Consider the following 16090-nt stretch of genomic DNA (forward strand, 5'->3'; position numbering starts at 1 on the left):
TAAATTATGTGCAATATTTTTTTTACAAGACTGAAACTGTCAAACAACACAAGTGTAGTGTACAAGACTGTATTGAGTGTTACACTTTCAAGTAAGGCATACAAAGTGGACATTTTGACAGAGTGGAAATTTTGCAAATTTCACACAACCAGAAACAAGTGCAAAATAAAAGCATACAAATATATGTGCTTGTTTTATTTTCCGCTAATTAATGTCTTAGTTCCGCTGAATTAAAAACATGCGAAATTCATCTTAACAGGCCGATCATGAAAAATTACTCACATTTATTAAAAAAAAAAATCCACCTTTGCAGTGCTTGGCAAGTCTCACTGCATAAAAATGTCATCACAGCTTCAAAAAAAAAAAAAAAAAAAAAAAGGAGGTAAAACTTCCTCACTTCCCCTTTTCACAAATAAACAATATACTGATGCGCATGTGTTTGTTTTAACATCTATTTATATCACATCTCCCTTGTTTAAGTCACTCAAAGAATTAACGGTGACGAAGGATCATAAAAATTGCAGCTAATGATGCATCATTTACCCAACACACAATGACTGCCATTCAAATCCAAATAAAGATGACATGCTATTTATGATTGAAGTATGTATGATTGAAGTATGTATGAATGAAGTAATTGGGCAACCTTGACAAATGATTGCTTTCATTTTTACCAAAAATGACTTTCTAGTGATCTAGGTTTAAGGTAATCACATCATAGCAATTTTAATGGATCAAATTTAAAACTTGATTTTCAGGTACATTGTACCTGTAATACCAGAGATGCTAGTAATGATTGGTAAGTCCTTAAAGAAAATATCTCAACCTGAGCCTGAACGAAGGCTAACTGGCAATAAAGTCAAGAGCTGTGCCCATTACATGAAAAGAAAACAACAGCCTCTTTTTGTTTCCCCTCATACAGTGACATGTATATGAACATTTGAAACATTTGTTGTGGATTTGTTTAATGATACAAATACATCATGAACAATTTGTAAATATCCCCAATGGCAGTTTCGGGATGGGGAGGAGGGGGTGGGGGGGGGGGGGGGGGGTTAGAGGAGGAAGCGTCGCCTCATATCATGTCCTATGCCCAGGAGTGTGGTAGGGTGGCCATGAGTAAGGTTTCCTTCCTGTAATAACCGCATGGCAAACAACGTTTAAAGGTATGTCGGCATTTCTACGTATGCATGGTTGGCAGGGGCAGGGAAGGGGAGTCATTTCATATTCATTTTTAAATCTACTTTTCTAATCCATAGGAAGCTGTAATGAATCATACATAATGCTGTATAGAACAAAGTTAATTGAAAATAATGTGCGTTTAGGAGTAAAAAATGAATTGCTACTTAATTGAAGGTAAGGGTGAATTTCTGGTCAACTGAAGTTTAGACAGAAACTTCAGCGACCTTATGAGAACTGTTCGCTGAGATTTACACAGTAAATAAGAAAAAAAAAAGATCTTTGAAAAAAAATCACTATACTCCAGAATCATATAACATTTCTACAAAGGAATAATGAAATAAATGATTGTTTCTATTTTTTGTGTTCCCCCCCCCCCAAAGATTCTAATAATGTCAAAGGTAAAACTGTTTCAACCAAAGTCCCTGATCATCAAAATATTAGATGTATAAAATCTGTGCAATATATTTTCTGTTGGCTTTTCCACAAGTATAGTAGCAATGCATGTTTAAAGGGAACACAAACCCAAAGAGCAATGTGGATTGAGTAAAAGCAGTAACATTAGTAGAACACATCAGTGAAAGTTTGAGGAAAATCGGACAATCGATGCAAAAGTTATGAATTTTTAAAGTTTTGGTGTTGGAACCGCTGGATGAGGAGACTACTAGAGGTTATGACGTATGAGAGGACCACGATATAAAGAAAATATAAAAGGAATTCCACAAAAATTCACTTTTCTAGCAAAATGAAAGAGTCCTTGACTAACCGCTTTCAGAAAGCAGGGGGAATAAGTGCTGCCCCTAACATATGTCAGTATCAAGTTGATGGAATGTGTAATTTTCATGAAAAATGAATTTTTATTGAATTCCCTTTTTATTCTCTTTATATTGTAGTCCACTCATACGTCATAACCTCTAGTAGTCTCCTTACCCAGCAGTTGCAACACCAAAACTTTAAAAATTCATAACTTTTGCATCGATTGCCCGATTTTCCTAAAACTTTCACTGATGTGTTCTATTAATATTACTGCTTTCACTCAATCGACATTGCTCTTTGGGTTTACTTTCCCTTTAAGCTACAATAAAACAAAAACAACAAAGACACCCAAAATGTTTTTGTATCCATCTCACAAGTAAAATGTTTAAACTTGCAACACTTAATGACACTCAATATATCAAATGGCCATGGGCAGTAGACTTGAAAGCCATCAAATGTTGTATAACTTGTCCAGTATGAGGAATGCTTATCCCCGTTGAAACCTCTCTCAAAAGTGCGTACTCGGACAAAAGCTGTTGATTTTTAGAAGGGGCAGTTTCCCCAATATACATGTATGTAAGTGTAGATCAAGTTAATGCAGCAATGTTTAATAGTACAATGCATCAGTAACATGTGAGTAAAATCAGATGATCTGTTAAAAATTTTTATGTTTTAAAGTTATAGTGCTGCTACTGCTGGATGAAAAGACTAAGTAATACTTGTAGTGTTCTTGATATCACCGCAGCACATCCATGCAAAGAGAACAAAAAGCTTAAAAAAAAAAATACATATATGTTGAATTCTCTTTTATATTATATTCTTTATTTCATTGTTTTGCTGTGATGTTGCAAACTGATGTAATCTGTTCATCCAGTGATGGTGGCACCAAAACTTATAGATATTCATGACTTTTAAACGGCTTGTCCAATTATCCTCAAGCTTCACTGATACGTTCTACTACTGAATATTTATTGCAGCATTCGCTCGATTCATGCGTATGTTTTGGGGTAGATTCCCCTTGCAAAGAAAGTGAAGGAAAGACTTTGATGCGTTTGTGACCAACATTTTGAACGGAGAGCCAGGAACAACAACCTGTGGCACGTTTGTGTGTTGCTCTAAAGATGGAATCAAAACTCCATAGCAACCATTATGAAGGTTTTATTGGATTAAAACCAAAAGTTGGCACACTTATTAATATGTCCTGTTCTTTCACTCTGCCATAATGTCTATTTCCTCAGCACAGACAAAATTGTACGAGGTTGTCCAAAAGCATGCATTCAAAGTACAATTGCACTTGGAGTTAGTGGATGGAGTAAAATTGGATGGCTAGATTAGCAGAGATTTTTAACCAAAATCAAAATTACTTTAAGAAAGTTATGGAATCTAACAAAAAACACATTTTCACAAAACAGTAATAATGGTAGCAACAATATGTTATATGAGGCGATGATCATGTGGTCTCATAAGTCTTTAGATAATCTAATAAGTCTTTAGATGATCATATTTCCTTGTGTGACATGAAAAAGATTAAACATTTTAAAACTGTTTTTAGTACACAAAATAATGCAAAATTGCACTGATGACATCATCAACTTCATGCTAATTTGCATACTGTTATGACTGTGATCAATATCACTATTGATTTTGTAAAGATGTATAAAACTTAAAAATTCCAAAACTTTGAAATTCCACTCTCTTCTTGTTTCTGGACCAAATATAATATTTCATTGATTTCAATTGTCTGATCTAATTCCAATTTGATATAAAAATCAACTTGAAAAATGGTTTGGAATTACATTTCATGATTATTACACATTCTTCTTGGTTCTCCTCAGTGTAACTAATAATGATAATTTCACTTAAATCCATAACTGTAAAGAAAGAAATGATCGTGGCATGAAATTTTCGTAAACTGGGGCCAACTGCCTTTTTTCGTAGAATGAAATTTTCACAAATTGCCACTGGCATTCAATGCAAATAGCACAGACAAGAACTTTCATGTACATTCAAATTCTGAGAATTCTGGCTTTCACAAAATTCACAAAATTGAAATGCATGTGAACAATTCTGGTTTTACAGTAATCAATGAAAACGTTTTGCCTTTTATTTTTTTTTAGAGAACAGAACAGGTGGTACAGATAGGTCTAATCAGTCAGAAAATATCTTTCACTGCAAATTGACATACCAGCAAATCTACATTTTCTTGAAAACATTCATTACGACTTATTGATTGCTCCAGTGTTCCAGGCCAAATGTTAGAGGAAATTGTTTGTATACAGCATGAGATTGTACTTAAAGTCCATCCTGCTAAATGAAATCATACCTGTTGCAGATAGTACTATCGATTGAATGTCTCTACAGGAAAGTTTGTTATGCAAAATGTTGACACTCAGCACTACAAAATTCACCTTTTTTCTCTCTGACCGTCTGCCACTTCAATTCATACTTCTAACCGTTCTATGTTGCTAGGTGTTGTTGTCTTTTTTTTTTCTATTACATGTAAGTCTTAATTCTTCTTCTACTGTTCTGTGTCGATAGGTGTTGTTATTTTTTTTTTCTCTCTGAAGTCTGCATGAATTTAGTCAAAGCATGAGTCAACAAGTTTTGACAGTAACATGTCAGAAGTGTGCAAAAAAACAACAACAGAAAGATCTTTTTTTTTTCTTTTCTTTTAAATCCCGAATCTTTTTGGCACAAACACACGACAGAGTGGAAAAGAGCGGAGAAAAATAGCCCAAAAAACATGGCAGCCTGGACAGAGAGGATGTTTCCTATTAGCGAAAAAAATGTTGTCGACATCTTCAGCTTTTTGAGACAGAAGACCTTGTATGTCGAAACAGGATGAAGTTATAACCCTCCCCCCCCCCTTCATTTTTTTTTTTTTCTGGTTCTTTTTCTGCATGTTGCATGTATGTGTGTATTTTTCTTGGCCCACCCATTCCCTCCCCCTCCCCTTCCAACCTACTAGTATTCGTCCACCTAAATTTGATGAGACATTTTTACATAAAGCACTGTAGCTGTCTGTCAAAATCACCGACTGACTCAAAGAAAGTCCCGAGTCGACAAACATGAATGGCAGTTGACTAAATGCTGCATCATCACATGAGAAGACAAAATACAAAACAGGGATAGAGAGAGCGAGGGACTGACAGACAGGGAAAAAAAAAACCATCACAAATAAAGTAAAAAGGGAACAAGAAATGGAAAGGAAGAGTACCGGTAAGACTGCTGGTTTAGTTCACATCGCATCTGTTCAGTTCTGCGGTCGATGCCTGAAAAGTCTCAGACAGCCAGTCGCGATGCCCAACCATACCATCCCTTTGCAACCACTCGGGTGGTACTCCAACAGAATGTTTTCTGGGACCAACCACACTCGAGTTTTGACAGCAGGCCCCCTACTGCAATGATGATCTGGGCAATTGTATATAAACCACGCCTCATTAGTAAACGTGAACATTGACTAGCTTGCAAGTTGTACGTACAGCAGGCTCAGTTAGGAGAATGCATGAACGCCAGTCCTTAGTACCTGGTACGGGGTTTGAGGACTAGTATCTTACAAAGTATGTCCAGCAAGAATCCCATTTGCCATGGTTTATAAAGTTACAGCTCGTTATTCCAAAGGTTCATTATTCTGAAGGCTCTTCAGTCTGAAGATTTGTTATTCTGAAGGTTCGTTTTTCCGAATTTCATTTTCGGATCAACAAATCTTCAGAATAAAGAACCTTCGGAATAACGCCACAAATGTTTGGATTAACGAACCCTTTTTCACTTTCGGATTAACGAACCTCTAGGTATAGGGAATTTGTGTGTTTCGGATTAACGAACTTTCGGATTAACGAACCTTCGGAATAACGAACCTTCGGAATATCGAACCTTCGGAATAACGAACAGCACCCGTTTATAATGCCCTACACTTCTCGTTGCATGGTTGCCTGGTTCCTCAGATATGATGGCCAAAATCAAAGGTGCCTTGAGTTAGCTGCACTGCAACATTACACTTTAACCTGTTGAAGACTAGTCCCAAGTATACTGGTACTCTGGAACGTGTCTATGGGAAATGTAGGTAATAGCAAATCAGCCAATCCTCAACCATTGAAGTGAAAGATCACACTGCTGTGTAACCTAAAGAGCAGGACATGAATGTACAGTAGTAACGTGGTCTGTTTCACGATTCTTTCGGAGGAACGGGATAAGACTGACACCAACCACTATCATCCCCCCTGCAGTTTGTCCTAAGCGACCAGGAGTGTGTCACGGGAATGGAATGGCATCATCTGGGGGGCGTTTCATCAACGAGTTCGTCGGAGATTTCACCGACAAATTTGCTATCAGCCAATCAGACCAAGGATTTCATTAGCTTTTAACAGTTGTCAGTGTAAATCCTTGCGTCTGATTGGCTGATAGCAAATTCGTCGGTGAAAACCTCCGACGAACTCGTTGATGAAACGCCCCCCTGGACGCATATCATACCAAGGGAAAGAAGAGAAACAGGAAGGGCGATTGCTTTACCTGATAGTGTCAGCTTGATGAAAGGGTCGAAATCTTCGATGTCATCCTCGTCGGACTCCGGGTCCCAGACGTCCAAGTTCTTGATGTTGATGGTGGAGGTGCAGGCTCGGAGTTCCCCCGAGGCCCCATGGTAGTACTTGAAGCAGACTTTGGTTAAAGCTGAAGGGGAGGAGAGAAGACACCGAAAAAAGGAAGCGATAAGAATCAAATTTGGGAACGACAACGTATGAGAATTGGGCAATGGAGATGGTGTGCTTGTGCTCTGGCAGACAAGTAAAAAAGTTGAAGACATCATCGCAAGAGTCATAGAAATTGTTTGTTGTTTGTAAACCCTCCCTATAAAGCATGTAAAAGCCTATCACACTCCATCACATACGCTGATATCAGCAGAAATCCAATTAAACGAACAGATGCAACATAAAAGGGAAAAATAATTTAAAAAAAAGTTCAATCACATCTCTTTAGTCTGGCAGGTGAATACTGAAACCCTAAATGACTATCAGTATCTAAACCTGCCTGTAAAAGCCCTGGCAGGTATATTGGGAGGAAAACAAAATACAAAAATGAGCAAATCAACCAGTCACAATGTTAATCCTATGATGTTATTATCTTTACCAAGAAAATAAGGAGTAATGTGTCTTTTTAAGTCATCATTGTGTCAAAGTACAAATGTTTTCATTTGGGATGCATTATTGGATGCCCAACATAAATGTTATCAATGTCATCATTATAATATTTTGGAAGTCTGACAACCCTAAATTTGTCTAGCTTATGTTTGCAAATATAATGCTATGTGGGGGTGGGGTGGGGGTAGGGGTAGGGGGTGGGGATGGGCAAATGTGACAGGCTGTGATTGCCGAGTATGTCTGGCTAGAATTTTAAACTGTCCAAAAAGTTTTCTTCGGCAGTCATGGTGCTGATGAAAAATCTTGTAGGCCGTACCTTAATAGGGTGAACGCAACAAAACCTGACAGTTCGTGACAGTGGAAGCACATTTCAAGGCATCTAAACTGGTCCTGTCAAGTTTTGTTACGTTCAGCTGCATTTAGTGTGCATTTTGTTGCAGATCCTGTGCGGTTGCTATGCATTTTGTCCTGCTTTGTCACATTATATAAAGATTCTCATGCCAAGCTATAGGGTGTATGGTAGCTGTTTCATCACATTCAATCAAATCATGTCCCAATGTGCAACGGATTTACAGGCCCAGGGCCCTGTTTCATAAAGCTGTTCGTAAAGTTACGAACAACTTACGAGCGACTGGTGATAAGTTCTGATGTGCTATACTTATCAGAATTTCCATAATTCAGCACAAGAACTGATCACCAGTCGCTCGTAGGTTGTTCATAACTTTACCAACAGCTTTATGAAACAGGGCCCAGCACAGTTATAGCACACTGCATTAGATATGGTCTGACATGGCAGGCATGGTCTGGGAGGGAGTTATCAGAGCTGGGCCCAGCGAAGGGAACTTCATTTGAGTCTGAGCACACTCTGACACACTGCTGCATCTACACTGTACATTACGAAGGAAAAAAGCCTAACTATGCCATCGACTGATGAGCTGACTGAACCAAACCTCACGTGACCTGTGCAACTTTAATGCCCAGAGTCTGTTTCTGAACAAGATTGAGGCAAAATTGAGAAAACTTGGCTGAGTTTTCACAAATTATATATAAGCCAGATATTTTTACCTTTCCACTGCAGATTAATGGACTTGCCATCCCAAATCCCAAATGCCATCCCTAGCCCATGTATTGCTTCCCAGTTTATGCTTAGTATCAGACGCAAACTGAGTATTTGTGTTATTGCATCAATTGTATTATTTCCATGTGATTGTCTGTTATGTTACTGTTATTGTCATTTGGCTGGATAAATAATAATAATAATAATTACAATTTGTTAAATGCATGCACATTACTTTCTGCTCTCCAATTCAACAGATTAAACAAACAGCTGCCACAGTTGGTTTCATTTTCTGTTATGTCGCCCCTTTTTATTAAGTGCCTCTAATGCTATGTTCCCATGAGCTCTAGGTCAAAAAAAAAAAAAAAATGGGTGATACCCACAATGTACAACACTGAACATTATATCAAAAAATGATCATGAATCAAAGGATATGATCTGGGATATGTTTATGAACGAGTCATGAAGTCACATATCACTGAGCTTATTTTCACTCATTAAGACTCCCTACCATTGCTCCCCCCTACCCACCCCCCCTCCCGTTTAGTTGTCCCTGTTTCTTTGTCATGCAAATGGGGACTCATACCTGTTATTGCGAAAGATCATTCTTTTAAAAGGAAGTTGATTATGACAGAAATCATCTGGAAATGATCATGACTGTTGCAATCATATTGTAACTGCCTTCAGCGAGTCAAAATTTGCAGTTATATAATCATTATCATTCTTCTTCTTAACAGGAGAATGGAGAATGTCTCATCTTACTGCCCACAGCGCACTGCATTTCAGGTAAATGGGGCTGCCATGACCGCCGGAAACATGGTGTACTGTAAAACACAGCTTTAGAATCAAGGGATTCAATACACCATAACATCTCGCAGACTGAAAAAGCCGAGCGGGAAGCGTTTTCGATGACACTTCAGTTTCTCTTTTAATGATGATTTAACAATATTTGCTTGATGTGATCAGGCCATAAATCATATCACTTATGCCCTGTTGTTGAGTGACAGCAAAAATATATCTTCCAAAATTGTGTGTTAGTTACACAGTACTTAGGTCAATGGTATTGAGCCACATACGTAGGTACAACAGTATTTGCTGTATATCCTGGAAAGGAATGTCTTTACTTTACCTTGACATATTTGTACAGCCCTTCACATACCAACCTTGAAATTCTCTGCAACACAAACACTTCCCAAATTTGAGGATTAAAAATTTGCTTTCTTCCTTCGAGAACTTTTCGCCCTCTTTGCCCAAGTGAACTCCATACCTTTAACTTTGTTCTTTGGGATCTTTCTTTTACTTCTTCCTACTTCTGTCATTTGAGCAAATATTTGGCTGAATTCCAAATGAGAAATTGAATTTGTGCATCCTGAAAGGCTTGCCCTGGACCAGTGCGGTGAACTGGGGGGGGGGGGGGGGGAAGGGAGAGTCGTGGTTTGGCATAATGATATGGGATATAGTATGTCAAACTTGTGAAAGAAAATATTATCAAAATAATCAATTACTGATGTGTGAGTTAAAAAATAATATGATGGGCTATCATCAGTCTTCTGCTTTTAAAATCAATAGCATGAATAATCATGAATTTTGCGAAATCTTTACATTTGTATTAAATACTCTCTTCCTATGAAGAAAATGTGAGTAAAACTTCAGAATATTTTGAGGCACAGTTGATGAAAACTAAACTTGAACTTTTCACTGACTTTATACTACTGCACCAAGCCTTGCTTTTAAGTATTGACTGCAATTCAAAGCTGGGGATGACAACACACAACATCTCTACCGGGGGAATTTCTTGGCAGATGATCGAAACGGGCAGGAAGCGTGTCATAAAGGGCGCCATCGCTGACGTAGGAGGAAAGAGTGGAAGCGAGTTGTTTGGCGGATGATTAACGTAAACAATTGACTTCATTCTGAGCCGATATGATGCGTGGCCGCATGGACGTTTCCGGCAAAGATGCCCCGTCACCTCTAGTACCTACCTCCACCCACCCTCGCACGCACACACACAGACACACATTAAATATCAACTTCCATTCCAATGTACATTATTTGATACACATGAAAAACAGGGCATTACATATTGATGTATTAATTCATAAGCCAAACTACTAATATACCTGTTCACTTACCCACAACGCGCTTTTAATACATATATCTCGTACATCAGCTAATGTACCAAAATAGACTTCGATAATAAAGAGTAACCTTGTTAAATGCCACAGCACACGGTTTGCATAAATTTGTGAAATTAATACAGCTTTATAATTACATGTAGAATAAACAAGTGAATATAAATAAGTTGATGAATACGCATATCAATTAATGACAGAAGAAACAAATAATGATTTAAGAAAATAGGCAGAAAGCTTTACTCTGTGTCCAGAAAGAACAGTTTCCTTAATTTCTATTGTAAACGGCACAAAAAATTTATTCACATCATCGTAAATGGCTGTGTCTGTATGGATCTGGTGAAGCAAAAAAACTGTTTGTCCCAAACAAACAAGCATCCAAATTTCATTTCAAAATGACAACATTACTACCTGTTAAATGATAACTTATTAATACTTGCAAAGATCTCTCTCTCTCTCTCTCTCTCTCTCTCTCTTTCACTGGTTCTTCCTGTGCTTTTAATAGGAAGCAACAGTGGCACATCTGTTTTATAAAACAAGCCTAAAATGTATTTCTGCACAACTTTCTAAACTAGATATTCCAGAAGCAGTAGAAGTGGCTGTCATAATTGTAGTTGTTGCAACACCAAAAAAAAAAGTACATACAACAAACATACACACACAGTATTTCATTGACAAAAATTCAGTTTGTTCTACCACTCATGACCATGGCATCTACCACCAACCTCTGCATACAGTTGAGTTTACAGAAATAAGCATTAGAATGCAATCAGCATTTAGCATCAAATTGCAAAGTGCTCAATCTATACTCTGTACTGAACTTACTACAACACAGGATGTACTTGAAAAGGCATCAGTTATTTTCATCTTCCTCTAATCTTACTTGTGAAGGCAATTCCCCGCCACTTGCCTGTCAAATCTACACACACACACACACACACACACACACACACACACACAAACAAACAAACACAACACACACTTCACTGTGAAAGAAGGGTCTGGTGAGGGGGGGGGGATAGAGAAAAGAGAAAAAAATAAAGGAGGATGGAACATATAATTGCTTTTGTGAAGAGCTTCCTGTCAATTCACTCTCTCTGATCGTCGCTTCCTTTTCGCGGAGCCGCCACAACAGAACACGAGAAATGACGCAATAATGGTGTGTTTAACCTACAGCCCTCTCCACTTGCATCAAACTGTGGGGTGAAGGAATCAGTGCACTTACCCCTGTTGTTACCCTCTACCATCTGTTCCTACCCAACTTCAAAGGCACTTGGAATCGGTGGTCCTAAAAGAGGTGTATAAATGCTTCTCTGCTAGGAACTTCGACAGTGTATACAATGCTATGGGATTTTTCTGTGTCAATCACCACTGAAAGCCCATATAGGTTAAAAGCATGACTGTTGATGTTCTGTTCTAGGTTTGCACTTGAATCTAGAAGATGTCACATGCTTTTTTTTTGAAAAGCTTGTCAGCAATTTCTGGAAACTTAAACCAAAGTCACATTACTGGCAAGAGCAAAGGATAATTTTGACCATCTTTTCAGTTTAATACTGAAGAATTCCCTCCACAAACAGAAGTCCCCTTCAGCATGAAATGCTAAAGAACAAGCATGAGTATGTTTCAAGATCACACAACTAATCCATTGCAGTATAGAACAAAAAAAATATTCTTAAAATAATTTGTGTCATCTTCTTTGAATGCTCAACCTAGCTATAAATGCCCTGCCAAACCTTGGGATTCACACTGTCCACTTTCTCATTCGAAATTTCTGAAAGTTGACAAAAAATTATTCAGAACGTGACACGCAAACCACGTGGGTATATTACATCCTGTGGTATACCAGAGTGATTATTGGTGAGAGCTGTACACACAATGTTTTGGTAAGCTAGGGCTGATACTTTTTTAGATCAGTCCAGTTGTGGGAGTTTCCCTACCCCTCCCTCTCCCCATTAAAACACTAACAATTTTGACATAATTCTATGTTTTTTTAGTTATTAATTACTGTGTGTATGTGTTTGTTTGGAGTTATTTATTGTGCGAAGAAAGACATCATATTTTTGAAATTCATGTTACATATGTTCAATGAATTTTCATGATGAAGAATCACTGCAAAAGAGCTAGGCCTCTTTGGAAAGCAGTTTTGTACAACTGAATAGGCCAATGTTGCAGGAAAGGTTAACAAAAACAAGTAAATAAATGAATAAATAAATAGGGCTTCTTACTTGTTATCAGTATGAAAGATTTATGAATACTATATGATTTTTTTTTCCACACATTTACCTACAATGTACATGCCTAATGACAATTACGCTACAGCCATGATAAAATCACACTTTGCAGCTGATAGAAGCTGCTATCAATCACGGTGGTTTGTTGGCTGCATGATGGGAAATTGGTTTATTCATGAATTTTTCAGCAGAAAGAATGGAACATGTATCTCAACTGCCCTTTGTCAGCATTTCAGAATCTACAAAAATGGCAAAACATGAAACCTTTTGTTTAAAAAATCAATTTTAAGCTGAAGTAATTTTCCTCCCAAGAAGCTTCACTGAAGCAACGTCAGTAATCAAATATCCTAGTCCTTGGACAGAACTTTGGCATCTTTACATGTCCCCGGGTGAATGACACGAACACGTGCGAGACGTTTGTTATACTCATGGGCCCTGCCTGTGTTCAAGTCGTTCTCCCAAGCATACAACCTTTTGCATAGATATATCTATGTTTATCTCTATCTATCATTGTACATGCACATCCATCGATCTACATTTGCTGTATCTATCTATATACCACTGACATTATCAATCTCGTGGAGATAACTCAATTCTGGCGATGCAACACCAACAAACAAGTGGGTTTCCACGGCATGATGTACCAACTCACATTTTACAAATTTAGAGAATGTTGGCTATGTGTGATTGGTTGCAAAATGGGTATGTACATATACTTGCATATTTGCCCCAAACCATCCCCCCCTCAGAAAAAAAAAAATAAATGAATAAATAAACAGACAGATTCGCCTACTGCAGTGCAATAGAGTATTTATCAATAGTAGCTGTGCTATAGAAATATACCTTGTAATCATTATTATCATTATTTTACGTCACGTGTCACTGCAAACGTCGATTATATCATTCAATACTGTGAGGTGAGATCGTATCTCATTCAGAGATAGCGCTAAATCCATTACGCACAGTTGACTTTGTGATAGACCGAAGGAGTTTGGAACTGCGAAGGTAACGGGCATTCAAGACAATCAAGGAATGAACATTGCCCCTATTAGGTTGCGACAGAAGGTAACATTATCGCATTGTAAAACGATGATATGGGTCGTAATTGAATGATCGGATGAGAGCTGTCACTTTTCCAGTCTTACATTTTCCCCACAGGCCAACCTTTGCTTTTCACCGGGCATTAGTGCACTAATGACCAATACTAACGACCACTCCTCTGACCTCAGCAGTATTGACTGTGTACATGGCAGATGCATTGCAATTGTTTGTGTGTTTGATTCAGTTATAGTTTTTAATATAGGAGGAGCGAATGCTTTCCAGCTTGGTAGAAATAAAGCGAGTGAGCATTTTAGTTTTGCCTTTGAGTCTGAACATGTGTTTGTCCATGTCAGCCTTTGGCATCTGTTTCCCCCTTTTGTTTTCCTTTCCTGTGTTTAAATCCTGCCATGACGGGGGAAAAATTTACCTAGATTCTCTGTGGTTTTAGCATTTGCCCACTAATGATAAATGACAGGCGGAGAGAAGTGAGAGAAAAATAACAAAAAACTGGGGTATCTCTGTGTGGTAAGCAGCGATATGTCGCTTCACCTATAGATGCCAAGGACATGTTGGTTTCCATCAGCCCCAACACAATTGTTTTTGCTCCTCTATCTGTGCGTTCATCTGCAAAACACCATGCCAAAAGTCATCGCAGGTTATCAAATGAAATATTTTGGGAAAGGTTGGAAAAAATGGGTCCAGGCGCGACTGAGTACATTCTGCCAGTGATTCAGATGAAACCCATTAGAAATTAGGATTGTATGTGCATATTCATCATTGTGAACACCTTAACTGGTCAGTTTATGAATCATGCCAACAGCTGCTCGGACCGAAGCGGAAAATTTTCCATTCATTCCTCGCCAAGGAGTATTTGAAGCTTAGACGGAAGGGAACAATGTGCTTCGTATATCGAATTCCAACGCTATCTAAAAATGTTCAGGTTCTTTCTTTTATTATCATACAGTATCTCTGGCAAAATAGTCAATTACAAGCAATGATGTCATACATGACATCATCAAGTATGCATAGCTTGAAAGACTGACAATGCTTAATTTTACATTTTAAATGATGGACACAAAGCCATAAACAAAATCATGACAGAAAAGTAAATTCTACTCGCCAATAATTGTACAAACTCTACACAAGTGCCCAGAACTAAAGGTTTTAAATGGCAAAGATGTAAACTGTCAACTCACAACTTACTGTGGAAATGGTCACTGGCTTGTTTTTGCTAAATACCACAATATCATATTTGTGGATTTGTAGTTTTCATAGTGCAAATGAACTTGTAGAGGTGACTTCTGAGTAAGGTTTTCAGCTGAAAGACTGAGATCAGTCCCACAGAAAATTGCTGCAAAGCACGACTGATTTGATACTTACATTGATATTGCTTACGTAACATGATGGCAAGTTGAGACAGTGGTTGGGCATGAACACGAACAAGTAAGAATTCCTCCTTGAATTATCCTCAGGTTCACTTCTAGTCCAGAATTTCGTAAAGAATATCCTTTAGTAGGAGGTACAACAATGTCATAGACAAATTTCCGTAGCCACACAGAATATCACAACTGTAACCTCATATGGGAAGGGTGGGGTTGGGGTGAGGGTCAGATAACCCGAGCAGTCACGGTCTCATGTAGTATCTTGGCAGTGATCACGTACACAAGAAGATGGTGAGAGACTTCGACTTGATTGTTCCGGGGCGACGAGACAATTTGCGGAAGTAATGAGGCAATATGGAAGATTAGAGTCGCAGAAGGGCCCGCGGAGCGTTATACACGTTGGCGGCGGGCTAATATCGAAGGCCGTGCGTCCACGGCGGCGATTTGCCAGATGATCGTGCACAAAACGGCGCGACGAGGGGGGTAGACGCAGACGAGCAAACTGGACACGTGTTGAGCCTCCACAGGAACTCGCCACTAAACTGTTCAGCATGTACCCAGCACTTCAGCATGGAAGCGAACAATTACACATTGTCCCGGATTAGACATTTCCCTCCTATTGATAACTGTCATGTACACACACACACACACACACACACACACACACACACACACACACGCACACAAACACACACAGTGTCAATCTCTCCCTCTCTCTCCCTCTCCCCTATCTCTTGTCTATCCAAGCCCCTCATTTGTTTAGTCTTTGGGGTTAGGCCGGTGACGCAATGGAACACGCGGAGGCAAAGCTACCCTGCCACTCTAGGGGCTGGCGTGGGGACCTTCCTCACCGCAGGCATACCTCCTAGGTGAACAACAGGATGCGCACTTCCTATACCTCCCAACGCTTTCTCTTGTTTTTGGTTATTTTGATGTTTACTGTTGACTTTTTTCTGTTGAGGGGTGGAAGAGGTCAGGGAAAACGATGTGGGGCATGAAACCAAGGTTATAGGGTCTATCCGTTCAAAAGTTATGAATTTTTCAAGTTTCAGTGCTGCCATCGTTGGACGAGAAGACTACTACAGCTTGTAATGTCACATGCGCAAAAGAAAATATAAAGTGAAGTCAACATATTTTTCACTCTTGTCACATAAGATAAGAGCAACTTGCCTCTTTC

At 38.6% G+C, this 16090-nt stretch overlaps 1 protein-coding gene across 1 annotated transcript in view; it reads right to left on the reverse strand.

Annotated features, from left to right (window-relative positions):
• The window catches only part of LOC140243740 (E3 ubiquitin-protein ligase HECW2-like), a 161455-nt gene that overhangs the window by 77107 nt on the left and 68258 nt on the right, over positions 1 to 16090 (reverse strand). Inside the window, exon 4 of the mRNA XM_072323405.1 lies at positions 6445 to 6603. Coding sequence (XP_072179506.1) covers positions 6445 to 6603 — 159 coding nt within the window. The remainder of the gene's footprint in view (positions 1 to 6444; positions 6604 to 16090) is intronic.

The sequence above is a fragment of the Diadema setosum genome, chromosome 20, assembly GCF_964275005.1.
Source record: "Diadema setosum chromosome 20, eeDiaSeto1, whole genome shotgun sequence".
Lineage (NCBI taxonomy): Eukaryota > Metazoa > Echinodermata > Echinoidea > Diadematoida > Diadematidae > Diadema > Diadema setosum.